Source organism: Leucoraja erinacea, chromosome 29 (genome assembly GCF_028641065.1).
Source record: "Leucoraja erinacea ecotype New England chromosome 29, Leri_hhj_1, whole genome shotgun sequence".
NCBI lineage: Eukaryota > Metazoa > Chordata > Chondrichthyes > Rajiformes > Rajidae > Leucoraja > Leucoraja erinaceus.
Genome location: NC_073405.1, coordinates 11,524,239 through 11,541,309, shown reverse-complemented (window position 1 = coordinate 11,541,309; position 17,071 = coordinate 11,524,239). Strand labels below are relative to the sequence as shown.

At 40.0% G+C, this 17,071-nt stretch overlaps 1 protein-coding gene across 1 annotated transcript in view; it reads left to right on the top strand.

The window, feature by feature from the left end:
- Positions 1 to 17,071, top strand: part of LOC129711157 (protein unc-13 homolog A-like) — a 162,571-nt gene that overhangs the window by 49,723 nt on the left and 95,777 nt on the right. The window contains exons 10-11 of the mRNA XM_055658609.1: positions 11,942 to 12,304; positions 15,053 to 15,146. Coding sequence (XP_055514584.1) covers positions 11,942 to 12,304; positions 15,053 to 15,146 — 457 coding nt within the window. The remainder of the gene's footprint in view (positions 1 to 11,941; positions 12,305 to 15,052; positions 15,147 to 17,071) is intronic.

The following is a 17,071-nucleotide window of genomic DNA, read 5'->3' as shown; positions in this document are numbered from 1 at the left end:
GTGCATGCTTGCTTAAGTGTTTTTTTTTGTATTTGTGAACTTGGTGGCTTCAATGGTGTAATATCAGAAGATTAAACGGTACAAGTATATAATTGTTCAGGATATAAGTGTTATGACTATATATATGACCTCAAAGTATGTTCAGTTTCCTGTTCTTCAGATTTTCATATTACTAAGTGATAAATTGCAACAAAATGTCAATAAATTTATTTAAATAAGAATTTGAGGTCAAATCTTTCACTGTTAGCTTCCAACTATTCAAATATTGGTGGTCATTACTAATATTTGGATAATTTGACTGCAATCTTCTGCTGCTTGTAAATTGCTTTTGGGGTTGGAGAGAAATGTCTCAGAAGTTTTCCAACAATATTTTAAAACTAAACTGAGCCTTGTTTTCCAAAATAATGTACCAATCAGCAGTTTTAGTGTGCCAAATTAAATTTGACAAACGTGTAATTACTGGTTTGAATGCTTGTTTGTTATTACAGTAAATTATTGAGCTTAAATTTGATGCAGAAGACTACTGAATAGAATGCCGATTCCCAGAAGATATGAAAGTGTGTGGGCTAGCATTGACACTTAGCATGTGGCATCATGTACTGTTTGTATTGTAAAACAACGTAAATTATGGTGTGTGCAAACTGAATTAATGCAAAGACAATTTTGGACAAATAGCAGAACTATTATTGAATTACAATCGATTTAATTTTTGTGAAAGCCTCCTTACATTATGAGGATTCCCAAAGTAAATTACTTGGACAGTGTTGCTTTTGTAAGGTAATCAGTGCACTGGCAATGACATCAATAAAAATCAGATGAACCCAGTCTCTAACAGGCATTTATACAGATTACCAATATAAGCAGTTTCGCTCTGAAAAATAAGTCTTGTGTATTTCGGGTGTACTAGGGAATTAAGTTGTTTGTTAAGATCCTGTTTTTTTAAATTTTGCATTTGTGAGTGTACTGGTATATGAACCATTATTTAATCCTTAGCAAAAAGTTACTTGGAGATTCAACCTCTAATTATGAGAACTATCTGTTCTGTACAATCTTAACTTGAAGACAGTGTCATATGTAAAGTGGTCAACTAGGTATTCATGAGCAACAAGGTGATTTTTGAATTGTACATTGGGAAGTAGAGAAGGAATATTTATCAAAGATCCTAATCAAGCACGCATGCATGTGCACTAGCACATGACGGGACTAATTTCAAGTTTATAGGGAAAAGTGATATATTGCAAACAGGCATTTGTCTGTTTTGTTTTTTATTTGCTCCTTTCTGGATATGATGTGTCATATTTAAAAAAAACAGCAATGGTTTACAATTTGAAATGATTCTAAACTCTTGTTCACAGTAGTTAGACATTCATTCCACTTTGGAGGAAATGTTTTGTCAATTTTGCTTTACTTTGAATCTTATCATAATATTTAGCTACCTGCTGGAGTACTTGCAGATGGTAAACAATTATTATTTTACAATGCTGTAAGCCTGACGTGTTATTTATCTTCAGTTGTTATGCTTGACCACAAATTGATACATAATCAATAATTGTAAGTAATTCTTTAGTCTTTTATAACCATCTACCATTAGCCCCAATATTTCATTCCAAAACTGATGTATGCTGCCAAGATACTGAATTTGACAGACTCTAAATTGGCTATTGGCAGGACATTAAAAGTTCATTTTAAGCCAAAAGACTTCTTAACATTAAAAAAAAAAATCTTGTTTAAGTTTTATTATAACAAACTAGTCAGGTCATAATGTCAACAGCAGCATTAAACATTTTAATTAAGAATTATTAATAGCTCTCAAATGAAACACAGTGGATATATTATATTACTGTCCATTAGTACAAAGGAGAATGAGTCCTCTAAGGTGGCTCAAATATTCATAGCCATGTTTTCATTATATCAAATAACATCTTTGGAAACTAAAAAGTAAAAAAATATAGTTTGTGCAATAGCAAAATCCCATTTCACAGTTATTTTCATAAAATATGTATTTGCTGTTGCTTCATTTTACTTTGGACAAGTGCAAGGTGTTGCATTCTATGGTTAAATGACAAAGGAACGTATACAGTAAATGGACCCTTTCTTGTCAGCACTGATGTACAGAGGGATCTTGGGGTACAAGTCCATAGCTCCCTGAAAGTGACCCCACAAATGGATAGGGTAATAATGAAGGCATACTTGCCTTCATTGGTTGGGATGTTGAAGTATAAAAGTAGGAAAGTCTAGTTGCAACTGCAACCCTCAAACATTTGGAGTATTGTGGGTAGTTTAGGTCACATTACAGGAAGGAAGTGGAGGCTTTGGAGAGGACGCAGAAGCAATTATTCGGGATATTGCCTGGATTAGAGAGCTTTAGCTATAAGAAATGGTTGGACAAAAATGGGTGTTTTCTCTGGAGCAACAGAGGCTGAGGAGCTACCTGGTAGAAGTATGTAATGTTATTGACAGGATAGATAGTCTTTTTTGTTCCCAGGGTGGAAATGGCAAATATTAGGAAGCATAGCTTTGAGAGTGGGAATGCTTGAAGGAAATTTGCAGGGCTATTATTTTTACACCGAGTGGTAGCTGCCTGAAACATGCTGCCAGTTAAGGTAGTGGAAGATACAATAGCATTATTTGAGGCATTTTGATAGGCACATGAACAGGCAGGGCATGGACGGATGTAGACCATGTGCAGGAAATGGGATTAGTTTAATTTGACAACTTGCTCAACACAGACATTGTGAGTTGAAGTCAAGTCAAGAGAGTTTATTGTCATGTCCCAGATAGGACAATGACATTCTTGCTTGCTGCAGCACAACAGAATATAGTAAGCATAAATACAGAACAGTTCAGTGTGTCTATATAGTATAGACCATATATATACACATAAATAAAGGATGTTATAGTTCAAAGTTTGTTTGATGGTGAGATTAGGCTGTGGGGAAGAAGCTGTTCAAGAACCTGGATGTACCAGATTTCATGCTCCTGTACCTTCTACCCGATGGCAGCGGAGAGATGAGTGTGTGGCCAGGATGGTCTGGGTCCTTGATGATGCTGGCAGCCTTTTTGAGGCAGCGACTGCGATAGATCCCTGATGGTGGGGAGGTCAGAGCCGATGATGGACTGGGCAGTGGTCACAACTTTCTGCATTCTGTTCTGCTCCTGGACGCTCAAATTGCCGAGCCAAGCCACAATGCAACCAGTCAGCATGCTCTCCACTGTGCACCTGTAGAAGTTCCCATTCCTGTGATGTACTATCTATGTTTTATATCGGTGATGATGATTGCTGGCCATCATTATGTTAAACTTTATAACAGATTCATTAGGTTTCTTGCTGCCTTTGGTATTGTAACATATACTTCTCATAGCAATTGTTGTTTAGCTCAATTTTGTTGAAAAAATCCTTTCAACTAATGATCTAAGGAACGTACTAGATGTTTTAAATGGGAGAAAGGATGAGGAAACTTCAGCCAAACTAGAAAGAATATATATGAATGTCAGAGTCCTACAGTTACACAGCACGGGACTGTCCCTCGACATTAATTTGGCTGTGTCAAGTTCGCATACTGGGCTAGTTCCGCCCTCTAGAGTGGATTGACTCCAATGTTAGCAATTTGAAATTAAAATAACAAGATGCCGGAAATATTCAGCAAGTTAATGTTTCAGGTCAATAACCTGTCGTCGTATGTTCATAGGAAAGGCTGGAGACCTACAAAATTAATTCTGTTTCTATCTCCACATATTGTGCCTGCCTTGCTGAATGTTTGTAGCATTTTCAGTTTGTTTCCCCTTTCCAGCATCCGGAATTTTATTGCTTTTTAGCCTTTTGGGAAAACATTGTAATTTGAAGTTATTTAAAAGACAGCTTGGCTCAATATTGCCTTCTGTATGCTCAGTGATTCTGAATGCTAACAATTTATACCAAATTTCCTCAATACCTCAATAACTATGGTTTATTTTGTTGTACAGGCAATTCTGCAATTACAGTAATGAAGCTCACATTTGACCTGCCTGGCAGCTATTAAGTAGATCAATATTTAATGTACTACATTGTGATTGTTTAGAGATTAAAGCATTCACTGAGAGATTCACTCTTACATTCATTATCTATTTTGGCCAATTAAGGTTCACAGCGCATTGGCAAAGCTGATAAACATGAATTCTGAAAACACAGAGAAAGAATAATTTACATCAGGCACACGGTGCTGGAGTAACTCAGCACATCAGGCAGCATCTCTGGATAATATGGATAGGTGATGTTTCGGGTCTGGACCCTTCAGACTAATTATAGGGGAGGGGAAGAAAGGTGGAAAAAAGGAGAGGCAGGACAAAGCTTGGCAGGTAATAGATGGACACCAGTGAGGGGAGTTTTGATAGGCAGATCATTGGAATAAATACAAATGATAAAAGCAGAATATGTGAGACAAGATTGAAGAGTTGTGAATAGTGAAGCCAGAGGAAGGAATATAGGAGAAGGGGGAAGGTAAAAATAGGTGAGAGACCAAGTGGGGTACAGGGGCGGGGAGGGAGAAAGGGGAGCGGGGCGACATGGTGGATTGTTAGAGGTTACCTAAAATTGGAGATTTTAATATTCATACCATTGGGTTGTAAGCTATCCAAGTGGAATATGATCTGTTGTTCCTTCAGTGCACGTGTAACCTCACTCTTGCAATGGACGTGGCCTAGGACAGAAAGGTCAGTATGGGAAAGGGAAGGGATGTTAAAATGGTTAGCAACTGGAAGATGCAGTAGGCCTTGGCGGACTGAGTGCGAAATGGTCTTCAGCGAAATGGTCGGCAAGTGTATGCTTGGTCTCTGCGGATTGTTACCTTGTCGTGGTGGAGAAGCTTGTGTGATCCTGAGAGCGATGCCGTCTGGAGCTATGCTCCTGGTATGGCCAACCATGGCGGTAAGGTTGAGGGGAAGGTCCCTGACAAATAGCAATCCAACCAAGACCTCAATGGTTGAACTGGCGGAGGATGATGGCTGACTTTAGTGGAGCGTCACAATGGCTAGGAAGGTGGATGAAGGCTGCAGCAGAAAAGGGTCCCCAGTTGTCTTGGACTCCATGCCACTGGCACCTGACCCAGATCTGTCAAGAACCATGTGATAGCTGTCTGTGCACCAGTCTCCCCACGTTAAACAAAGTCACGCACAGGCGTCCTCCCAAAAGAGGACAGTCATACTCGTTTCGAGTGACCGCCGATGATGTTTGGTCTCGCCAATATACAGGAGGCCACAACGCAAACAGTGGAAACAGTAGATGATGTTACAGGAGTTGTAATTTTGTCTCGCCTTTAGACTGGGGTTACATGAAGGAGGAGGTATAGGGACAGCTGTTGCAGGGAAATGTATATTGGGTTTGAGTGGGAAGGGATGGGTGAACCAAAGGGTTGTGGAGGGAGCAGTCTCTGCAGAAAGTGGAAAGGGGTAGAGATGGGAAGATATGACTGGTAGTGGGATCATGTTGCCATTTCCGGAAAGGTTGGAGGATGATGTGTTGGATGCGGAAGCTGGCGGGGTGAAGGGTGAGGACCAGAGGAACTGTATCCTAGTTCCATCTGGAAGGAGGGGGAACAAGAACAGCACCATTAGACACATAGGAGATGCGGATCAGGGATGACAGAAGGGGGGGAAACCATGTCTACTAAAGCAAGAGGATATCTTGGATGTCCAAGAAAGAAAAGCTTCAGCTCGGGAGCAGGTGTGGTGGATCCTAGAATGGAAAGCCTCATCTTGGGTTCTAGAATGAAAAGCTTCATCTTAGATCCTTTTTTGTAAACCAACATCTACAGGTCCTTATTTCAACATCTCTGGAGAACATGGATTGGCAACATTTCAGATCGGGACCCACGTCTGACAAGGGTCCTGACCCGAAATGTCACCAATCCTTGTTCCCCAGAGACGCTGCCTGACCCGCTTAGTTACTTTGTGTCATGAAATGCCCTATTTCATAGGCCGGGTATTGAGTGTAAAACTCGGGAAGTCTTGATGCAGCTTTATAGGACTTTGGTTAGGCTGCAATTGGAGTATTGTGTGCAATTCAGGTTGTCCTAATACAGGAAGGATATAGCTTTGGAAAGGGTGCAGAGGAAGTTTACCAGGATGATGTCTGGATTAGTGGGCATTGGCTATAGGGAGATATAGAATTGGATTGAATTGGATTGTTTTCTGTGGAACTCTGGAGTTTGCAGGAAGACCTGATAGAAGTACATAAAATTATGAGAGGCATAGAAATGGTAGAGAGTCCGAACCTTTTTCCCAGGAAGGCAAAATCAAATACTCGAGGACATGAGTTTAAGGTGAGAAGGGAAAAGTTTAACGGAGATGTGTGGGGCATCTTTTTTACACAAAGGGAGGTGAGTGCCTGGAACGTGGTGCCAGGTTTTGTGGCTGAGGCAGATATGATAGTGGCATTAGTGGTTTTGGATAGATACAGTATCTGGATGTGCTGGTAATGGAGGGATATGGATCATGTGCAGGTAGATTAGGGATAGCCTTGGCATCATGCTCTGCATAGACATTATGGGCCGAATATGTCACATTCTCGTGTTGTACTGTTCTATGTATTAACACCGACTGCCAGTTTCACTGTGGGAGGCCAGATACATGTGCATTGATATTCTATTAAACAATGTAACAAACAGGCTTTAGTATTCTTACCAGTAACAAAATAAACTTGTAGCTATTAAAATATTTTTTTACATCCTGCATGAAGATAACTTTGATATTCTGAGTCTGAAACTCTCTAATCCCTTACTCCCGTTTTCCTATTGACGCAATTTTATTTTACAGGAGGTTTCTTAGGAACGTAACTAACGCAAACTAGAACTACCTCTATATTAGATTTTCATTAGTACAGACTGAACACTCAATAACCTGCCATGATACTGCATCACCTAAAAATGTTTGCAATGAACAACTATCCATTTTGCAACATTGGTCAGTTTTAACAAATTAAACCAACCATGGACTGTGTGTTGATATTTAACCAGCTTTTGCTAGGTACTAGTATATCCCACCTGATGATTCTCCTTTATCATTTCAATGGACTGAAGTAATACAAGCTAACATCTTATTAAAGCTGAATCAGTATTCAACTTTGTAGTGTTCAGCCTTTGTAATCATTCCAATGTAGTGAAGATATCTGCTGGCATTGATGTATTCTTTTTAGTTAAAAAATGTACACATCTAGTTTTACTCATTGTATGCAACACAAAATTATTTCTGAAAATCATAATTCCAGATGCTAAAAGTCTTTCTAAATGCAGAAAATGCCTCCATTCTGGGGATCTGGGCATTTAAATGCCTTAAAAGTTGGTTTCCTATTACAGGTACTGTAATTCTAGCTGCAGATTTCAACTTTTAAAGGTCAAAACATATACAAGTGTTCTCCTGCATGCTGCCTGCAAAACGTCGCCTCTCTCCTGCACCATCTTGTTTGGAAAAAAAAAGCTTTGATTCATGGCTTATGATTAGCTTTATACCTATTATCAAAGAAAGAATTAAGAGAAATGTCTTCTGTCCATATCCCTCCACAGATGTTGTCCGTCCGGCCTGCTGAGTTCCTCCAGCAGTTTTTTTTTTTAATAAGGATTGCTTGAAATTTATTATATTCTGCATGCCATGGCAGAATAGCAGACAGTGTGTGCAAGCTATGAAATGTGAGATTTTGATAGTGTGAAGATGCAGTGGAAAGTATAAAAGTCTGTCAATGAGCCCTGAAAGATTTAAACTGTTGTTAACTGATTGATTGAGATGTTCTGAGGTCAGTTGGAGGGATTTGACATTATTGATGCATTCACTGACTTCTTGTTCTGAAAGCTACAATATTCTGGTATCTGCGTCACCATTTGAAACTTGGGTGCTCGTTCACATGCTTGTGCCATTCTCCATTTTCCCTGGGTCAGATCATCTGTAAAATGACTAGATCACCTGTAGAATGACTATCAAACCTGCTCCAGCTATTTATCACTTTCTGTTTAAGCCATAGGATGCCTCGCAGCAGTGCAGCCTACCTTTAACTGGTATGTTTCTAATTATTATATTGATCGGTGCAGCTTGGATGCGAAAATCATTGAGCTGAACCTTGCTGCCTGTGACAGGTGGATCAGAAAAAACCTTTTGGCATTCAGCCAGTGGAGTGGAACCATGTTTAATGACTAAGCGACTAAGCTCAATCTTGTTGGGATTTTCATGTTCACTTTTAAGTGGGTGTTTTAATAGGCAGAATGGCATGGAAAAATCATACTGCTGGGAAATTGGCAGTCAGCTCAAGACATGGAATAGGTCTGAGATTCCATTGAGTTCAATTGGAACTGGAAGTTTGCGCATGACTTACTTTTCAATTTCATGATCTGGGTTTAATATTCTTGATTACCATATTTCCTGGCAATGAAGACGCTATTTTTTACCCAAACTGTAGTAACTCCCCCCTAGCTGGTATTGCCCCCCCCCCCCCCCCCCCCCATATCAGACGATCCATCGTTGCCCAAGACAAGCGGAGAGCACAGGAGATCGATACCAGGCACCCCCTGCACAGACACACAGCACTTCCACCCCGACTGAAATCTAGAGCCAGTTTCTTGCAGACAGTCCCACCTCTCCAGACAACCAAAGAAACAGCAAGGACCAACATCTGGAAAGATGAATGGAACCAGCTCAACACACGAGCCCACGACTGGACGGAGAGAGGAATCACTCCGACTGAATGCCTCGCCAGCGGGCACGACCTCCCATGGCCAACCTGGAAGACCCTCAACAGATTACGAGTGGAGCAGGGGAGGTGCAAAGCACTTATGAAAGCATGGAACTACCAGGCAGAAGACACATGCAGCTGTGGAGCAGTACAGACAATGTCCCACCTACTGGAGTGTGACAACGCCCCCCAGTGCAGCCCCCAGGACCTGGCTGAACCGACCCGACCAGCTGTGACCTGCGCCAGATACTGGCAGAACGACATCTGAGATTGCAACGGACTCGAAGAAGAAGAAGACCCAAAAATGAGGCACGAAAATTTACCTGCGTCTTGGAAGCCGAAGGTTAGGTTGATAGCCAAGAACGATGTTGCTGTATTGAGGGATAGCCAAGCCTATCCCTCATTGTTGGCAGCTGATGGGAAGCGGCTGTAAAAGGACATCACAGCGTGTGGGGAGTCTGGCCCGGGTCAGCATGGCCTGGGCTGCACAAATTGGCTGGGCCGCCAGGGGTAAAGTTGCAGGGAGGGCAGGAGCGTTCAGAAGGAGGGGGTTGGGGATCATGCCAGCAACTCACTCACCCACTGCTGCCGCGGCGCTCCGGACGCGGAGCCACCGCATTGTGGCCGGGGAGGGCAGTAGCTCGGGTGGCTGCAAGCGGCCGCCGGGACCAGACAGCAGAATCTGCCGCCACCTCAGCACCTTCTGCCGGCCCGCTCACCTCTGGCAGTGCTCTCCTTAGAACACCTCTCTCCTGCCGCTTCCCGCAAATCCTTAAATTCAAACTGCCGCCGGGAGCAGGACATGGCCTCACTTGCTGCGCTGGGTGACACTGCATGACGTTCACTGCCCCGGTCCGTGACTTTCAATGTAAATTTGTATAGGGAAATGCTTAGGAGGTGTGTGGCGGTTGTCGGTCAAGTGAGAATAACAGAGAGAATAAGAATGCTGCTGCCTTGTCAACAGACGCGCACAAAAGCAGTTGGCATTAGTTTTGAAATTCTCATTATCCCTATTTTTGACCTGGCCTGGAGACCGGACAGCGAGGGGACCAGCTCAAGAGCAAAGATCATAAAGCGGAGTGGAGCTTAGTCCTGTGTCAGCGCGAGTAACCTCAATTGGTCCCTTGAACTAGTGTTGTCATTCAATAAGATCACAACTGATTCAACTTGTCCCGGTGTGCTGCCGTTTTTCCCACCATCTCTTCACCTGCCGTCACCCTCCACCCCCCACCCTTTCAGTCATTCAGAATGGAGGAGATCTGGGCAAATTGAATTTTACTTTCTTTATTTAAATTTTTTGGGGGGGGGGTTTTGAGCATGAGAAATTCTATGTCCCGCCAGCCTTTTATTCAAAATTTAGCAACTCAAAATGGGGGAGCGTCTTTGACGCAGGTGCGCCTTCATTGCCGGCAAATACGGTATTTCTAAATGTTTTCACAATTTTTTACTTTTTTGTTATTAGTTTTACTCAATTTTAGTAGCTAAATTTCTGTGACTGTCAGAGACATTTAGAATCTATTAAAATATCTTACAGCTTTGGTAGAAGCAACATTTGCACCTCTAAAATGCTTTCTGTAAAACATCTGCTTTCTAAACTGCTTTCTGTGAAAAAACTTGGGATTCAGCGCCATCCCAACATCCAGACCTTACCTTACAACGTATGGGTATGGAGAATTAATGAGAGAGGCTCCCAGTAAATGTAAGTTTGTAGTGGAATTTGATATTCAAAAGATTATGAGATTTAGGGCTATAAGGAACTAGCACAGAAGGGACGAGGCCTGAGGCAGATCAGCCATTATCATATTCAATGGTGGGCAGGCTTGAGGGGTCTGATGGCCTAATTTCATTTTATTTTGTGTGTATTAATATCATTGGTCTCAACTTTAGAAGTGCATAAAAGGGTTGTAGATCTTCGTTCAATTTGTTCAGCTAAATATTAAATCTGTTACCCTCTTCTTCCTTTAAGTAAAAATATTACATTCAGATAGTTTTGCAAGCTTATCAAATAATCTGAAGTGTTCCAGATGTCTGATCAAGAAATAATGTAACTTGAACCTAATGCTAATCACTTAGGAGGTGCTTGGACTTCGGCAGTTATTGTTTGTGATTCATTTTAAATGGAATGCCATTAGATAGTGCAAAGGTAGCATTATTTTATAAGAGTTAGTAAAAATATTTGATATCCTTATAAACTCTTTGGTATTGTAAAATTGCTATTGCTGTTGATCAAAAGACCAGAACGTTCAATGTCAGGAAAGATGGATGTGAGGCCATGATCAGATCAGCCATAATCTCATTGAATGGTCAAGCAGGCTTAGATGGCATATGGCCTACTGCCTACAATAGGCACTTTTAATGAGTATTTTCATACCATCGTTCTATACATTAGAATTTATAGGTCTCCAATATAAAGTTATTTGTTTCCTGATTGCTGTTTTGAGTATGCAAATACAATATGTAGAATTCTGTTTGTAAACACACAAAGTGAAAAGACAAGTGAAAAACCACATTCTTCCCCTATGAACCCCACCTTCACAATCCCCATCCATTGTGAAAATGAATAAAATACGAGACATTCAGTCTTCTCTTGTGAGTATTACTCTTTGGTCCCAAATGCAGCACTTGGAGTAATCTTAGGAGTAGGTTTTCTGGGTTGGAAAAGATTATTTGACTTGGCAAATTGACAAGCACTCTATGTAACTGTGAGAAAATATGCTTATGCAGTCTGTTTTTTAAGAATGAATTCCCTTGAAAACTTCTTTAGAAAGCTAGTGTGTTAGAACATTTTCATGGGCTGATTTGGTTTCCCAGCTGAGGTGCTTTTATTCATATCTTCACTGTACTACTTTGCAGCAATTTGGGAAGCAGGTTAAATATGTGAACACACTGCTGTGATTTGAGAATTTTATGCATTTACACTGGTCAGTAAAGTACCATTCAAACCTAGCATCTTTGGAGATTGCCCAAGATTAACCTCTGCTCCTCTGTTCATGCAACATATAATGTTTTACAATAATGATAAAGAATTAAGAACACAAAATAAATTAAGAACTTCTAGATATTTTAATGTGCTTTTATATCTCTAAGGTGTGTTATGTCATTCTCATTCAGTCTGCATAGGACAGATTGTCAGTCAAAATTTACATTATATGTTTTTTAGTTGTTTGATATTGCTTTCTGTAAAAAATCTGCTTTCTAAATTATTTTGTTTTTGAATTTGGAAGGCTAAATGTTTCTCCGTGTTTGCAGTCCGACAGGTAGCAGCAGATATGCCTCATCTGCAGAACTGAGCCAGGGTAGCTCCCAGCTCAGTGAGGACTTTGACCAAGATAACGAGAGTCTGCAAGCCTCGGATTTAGAAGATGAACGCGACGGTGATTCTTATCACTCTTGCCACAGCTCAGTGAGCTGTCAGAAAGAACCTGTGGACTCGGAAAAAGAAGATAATGAGCCATTGGAGGGTTGTTGTGAAACTGAAGAGCTTCAGAAGGAGGTAGAAATAATTGAGGAAAAACCAAAAGAGGAAGAAATTGCGGTTCCAGATGAAGCTCCACCTGAAGCAGAGATACCACCAGAGCCACCAGAGCAACCTGAAGTCAAACCAGTGGAAATGTAAGGATTTTAAATTATTTGTTAATACTGTTGCATATTTTCACTTTGAGGAGCCCACTTCGTAAATGACTCAATATAGATGTGATGCTGCAACTGATACCGAGTGGATAATATTGTAATTTATGGTGTTTAATTTCATGAAGCATTGGAAAATATATGTTGCAGAATGTACTCTGCATTGCTACATCTTCAACAATAGTCATGTTATCACTAAAGATGTAGTTTGGCAGAATACATTCTGCAGAATATATGCTTCACTGCTTCATGAAATTAAACACCTAAAATTACAATAGTATTACCCACTCACTGTTTGAATTTCTGTTAACAAAATGGTCCTTTTCCAATTCCCTTCAATTTATGTTGCAATAATTTAACATGCTAAGATCTCACTATAACAGCATGTACCTAAGCTAACTACATATAACGAGTAAAATATAGGTAGCGAAATGGAACGGATTAATAATTAGAGAGAAAAGTCATCTTGTTAATGAAACAGCTAAGGGAAAAATAATTCCATGCTGTTGAATCAAATCAATTATTTTTTGGCACAACACAAGTGAGTCATACACCATGCAAGGATTCAGACAACCCTTTCTCAGTCAGCTTTTTGAAAGACCCTGTCAAATATACCCAGAACCCAGGAATGAGTGGGTTAACATATGATGAGCGTTTGACGGCACTGGGCCTGTACTCGCTGGAGTTTAGAAGGATGAGGGGGTACCTCATTGAAACTTACCGAATAGTGAAAGGTTTGGATAGAGTGGATGTGGAGAGGATGTTTTCACTAGTGGGAGAGTCCAGGACCAGAGATCATAGTCTCAGAATTAAAGGACGCTCCTTTAGGAACGAGATGAGGAGGAATTTCTTTAGTCGGAGGGTGGTGAATCTGTGGAATTCTTTGCCACAGAGGCTGTGCAGGCTAAGTCATTGGATACTTTTAAAGCAGAGATTGATAGATTCTTGATTAGTACGTGTGTCTAGGGTTATGGGGAGAAGTCAGGAGAATGGGGTTAGATAGGAAGAGGTAGATCAGCCATGATTGAATGGCAAAGTAGATTTGATGAGCCAAATGGCCTAATTCTTCTCCTCTCACTTATGACCTTTTGACATTTTTTTCTGTATGTATCTTTTTAAATTACTGTTGAATATTTCACCATATGTACAAGTTGTGCATTTTAAAAGGGCTGGGAAATAACTTGTAGCAGAGGATTGATGCAACAACAATGTGATGAAAAGCTAGAAGGACTTAAGGATTTGTATCTTTCTACTTCTGCAGCTTCATATTTGGGGATCGAATCCTTAGGATATAATTCTCTAATCTCAAGTCTTGTGCCTTTTGTTATTTTTCTTTTCATCCCCCTTGACTATCTTTTTATATTTCTACTTTAGTTTAGGTTTATTATTGTCACGTGTACTGAGGTACAGTGAAAAGCTTTTCTTTGCATGTTGTCCAATCAAATTCGATAATACTATTCATGAGTACAATTGAGCCAAACACGTATAAAAGGTAGAATGTAGAGAAAGATACCAAAACGCAGGATGTTGTTTTCAACATTATAGTGTAACAGTTCCAGAGAAAGAGATAGGGTAGAGAATTGGGACTGTATCCTAGCTTATGAAAAGACCATTCAGTTGTTAAGGGGCTGTCCCACTGCGGCGACCTAATTGGTGAGTTTAGAAGAATTTAGGAGAGTTTGAAAAAGTATCATGTTGAAGACCTCCTTGTTGAAGACCTCCTTCGACTATGTTGAAGACTAGCTTCCACTAGCTTCGGGAAAATTGGACACCGCATAATGGAGAGTGAAGACGATCTCCTTCGACCTCCCTTCGACTATGTTGAACACTATCTACGACTACCTTCGATTACCTTCGACTACCCTCGATTACCTACGAATAACATGCTGACCTGCTACGACCTACCTCGACTAAACCAACGAGTAAAAAAAATATCGATTTTTTCCATGATGACCTTTTTTTACTCGTGGGCATTTTTCAGCATGTTGAAAAATACGCTGCGACCTAGCTGAGGTCACGGGCACTACTCTCGAGCATGAAGGAGAATTACAAAGACCTCCTAGGACCTCGTGTCGACCATGCTGCGAGGGGATCGAGGGCAAACTCTTCTGAACTCGCGGATTAGGTCGCCGCAGTGGGACAGCCCCTTAAGTATTTCCTCAGTTTTCAAGAGTATAATAATTTTTTTAATAAAAACCAAAGCATAAATAAAGCTTGCAATTATGCTGAATTTTAAACTTTGTTCAGTTTCCTCCTCTTCTGAGATACAGTAATTTGAATTGTTAAAAAAAAGTCAGATAGAAGTAAAGAGGATTTTACTGTTACTAATTTGTTAAGTAGATAAAGGATATGTTTCATCTTGAAGTGTATTTGATTTCAATACTCATGTGTACTTGATTTGATTTCAATACTCACTTTTGTAAACCAGCAAGTTACTTGTGTCTATTCCACGTATAATATTACTCTCTAAATCCTCGTATGTAAATCCATTTAAGTAAATTCAGGGAGATTTGATGTTCCCACTGAATGATGCCCTAACAAAAGTATAAAAGGAAGGAATTAGAATGGGAGAAAAAAAATTTGACAGCAAAATATCCAAAGCTGTCGCTAGCATTTGAGTCCTAAAGCGATGAACGTGTCTATAATTCCTAGCAGAATTTATTGAGAAATTTTAAATAAGACTTTTTATTTGTGAAAATAATTTTAACGTCTGATGTATTTTCATGTCTTTAGTTACAGAAATGAAGCGGAAGGGCATCCTAATATGTCCAGGGCCAAAGCCAATTGGCTTAGAGCTTTTAACAAAGTTCGTATGCAACTTCAAGAGGTAAGTCTATTTTTTCCACAAAGTAAATATTTAAGCACAAATTATATTGAAGATAATAACTGTTACATCTATTGGAAATGATTTAAAAAAAATTTTTAAACATTTATAACTATTGCTAAATAAAGTTGAAAAATAACCGAACAAATGTAACCTGTTTATTCAGAAAGGGAGAGCGGAAAGACAGTAAGCAGAAAAACACATGCCAGTTAGCTTAATACCCATTAAGGGAAAATGTTAAAAGCAGCTGTTGAAATACATTAAAGCAGAGCACTTAGAAAAATTCTAAATAATTGAGCAAAGTCAACCTGCATCGAAAATAGGAAATAACATTTGACCATTTTATCGGAATTGTTTAAAGAAGCTGTATATTGCTAACAAAGGGTGAACCGTAAGCTTGATAAGCCGCGATGAGAGATTTTTGCAGGTAGATGGGAATATGGAATTGGGTTGCAATCAGATCAGACATTATATAACAGAGCAGGCTTGAGGAACTAAATGGCCTATTCCTTTACATGCTACTAATTTTCATATGTGTAATATGGATGACAAGCTCACAAATGGAAAAACAAATTGATTATGGAAACAAAACTAAATTAAATCCATGCATGTCGACAGTTGTAATTTAAAAAAAATGCATTTGTGTTGTGCATGTTTTTTTTCTCCATATTAGCTAATTTAAGTTCAGGCACTGTCTGAGCCTGGTAATAAATTGGCTTGTCACTGCACTCCCACTGCTCCCAACCCATAGTATTTCAGAGATAGATTTCTTTCTTAGATGTATGAGAAAATTTGAACAGAGCATAAGTACATTCTTGTGCCGAGGAAAAAATGTTTAGGATATGTTACTTTTAATGCTTCTTTCTGCTTGAATGAAGTCAATGAAAGCACTTTGCTACCCTGTGATTGTGATCATAAATGTTGCACAATCTGTGGAATCCAGAGAAGGCATGAGCACATGAAAAATAAGACAAGCTCTCATAACTTATTGTGCAAGATTAAAAAAGTGATTTGTGAAAGCCTCTCACTTGTACTTCAGTATCTTCCCAATTCTGTCTTAGACCATAGAGACTTACAGAACAGATAAACACATTATGGTTCCTCCTGGAATCTTATAAAAATCATGAAGGCTTATGACTCCACTACCTTTTCAGACAGGGAATTAAAGGGACCTTATGATTGAAGAAAGATTCAGGGGTTTTGAAGAAATAGCGATAACAACGGAACTAAAGGAGGAAAGTTGGTCAACTTTCTTTTCACTATAAGTAAACTAGTAATAAGTCCTGCAGAACACCACTGTATAGAATCTTCCAGTCACTAAGACATGTTTAGTTTAGTTTAGTTTAGTTTAGGTTAGTTTAGAGAAAAGTTGTTTTGGAAAGTTATCTCAGCCAGCCAGAATTCTTAAAAGGTTGGCGCCTTACGATGGTGGCCTCACCAATAGTCTATCTCGTCCATTTCTTCTTTTGTTGTTTTTAGTCTGTTGTTAAATGTATGTTTTAGTGTATCCTTAGTTTTGTATTATGTGGGAGGTGAGGGAAACTTTTTTTAATCTCGTTTCTCGACGGAGATGCGACTTTTTCCGTATCGTATCTCCATCGGCACTGCGGCCTAACATCGTGGAGCTGGCAGACCCTTTGCTGGGGATCGACTTCGGGAGCTCCAACTGTGCGAGCCTGCGGGCTTAACATCATGGAGCTTGCGATCCCCTTGTCAGGGATCGACTTCAGAGCATCAACTGCGGAAGCCTGCGGTCTTAACATCGTGGAGCTCGCAGCCCTGACGTCAGTCTGAAGAAGGGTCTCGACCCGAAACGTCACTCATTCCTTCTCTCCAGAGATGCTGCTTGTCCCGCTGAGTAACTCCAGCATTTTGTGTCTACCTTCGATTTAAACCAGCATCTGCAGTTTTTTCCTACCCATTGAGTT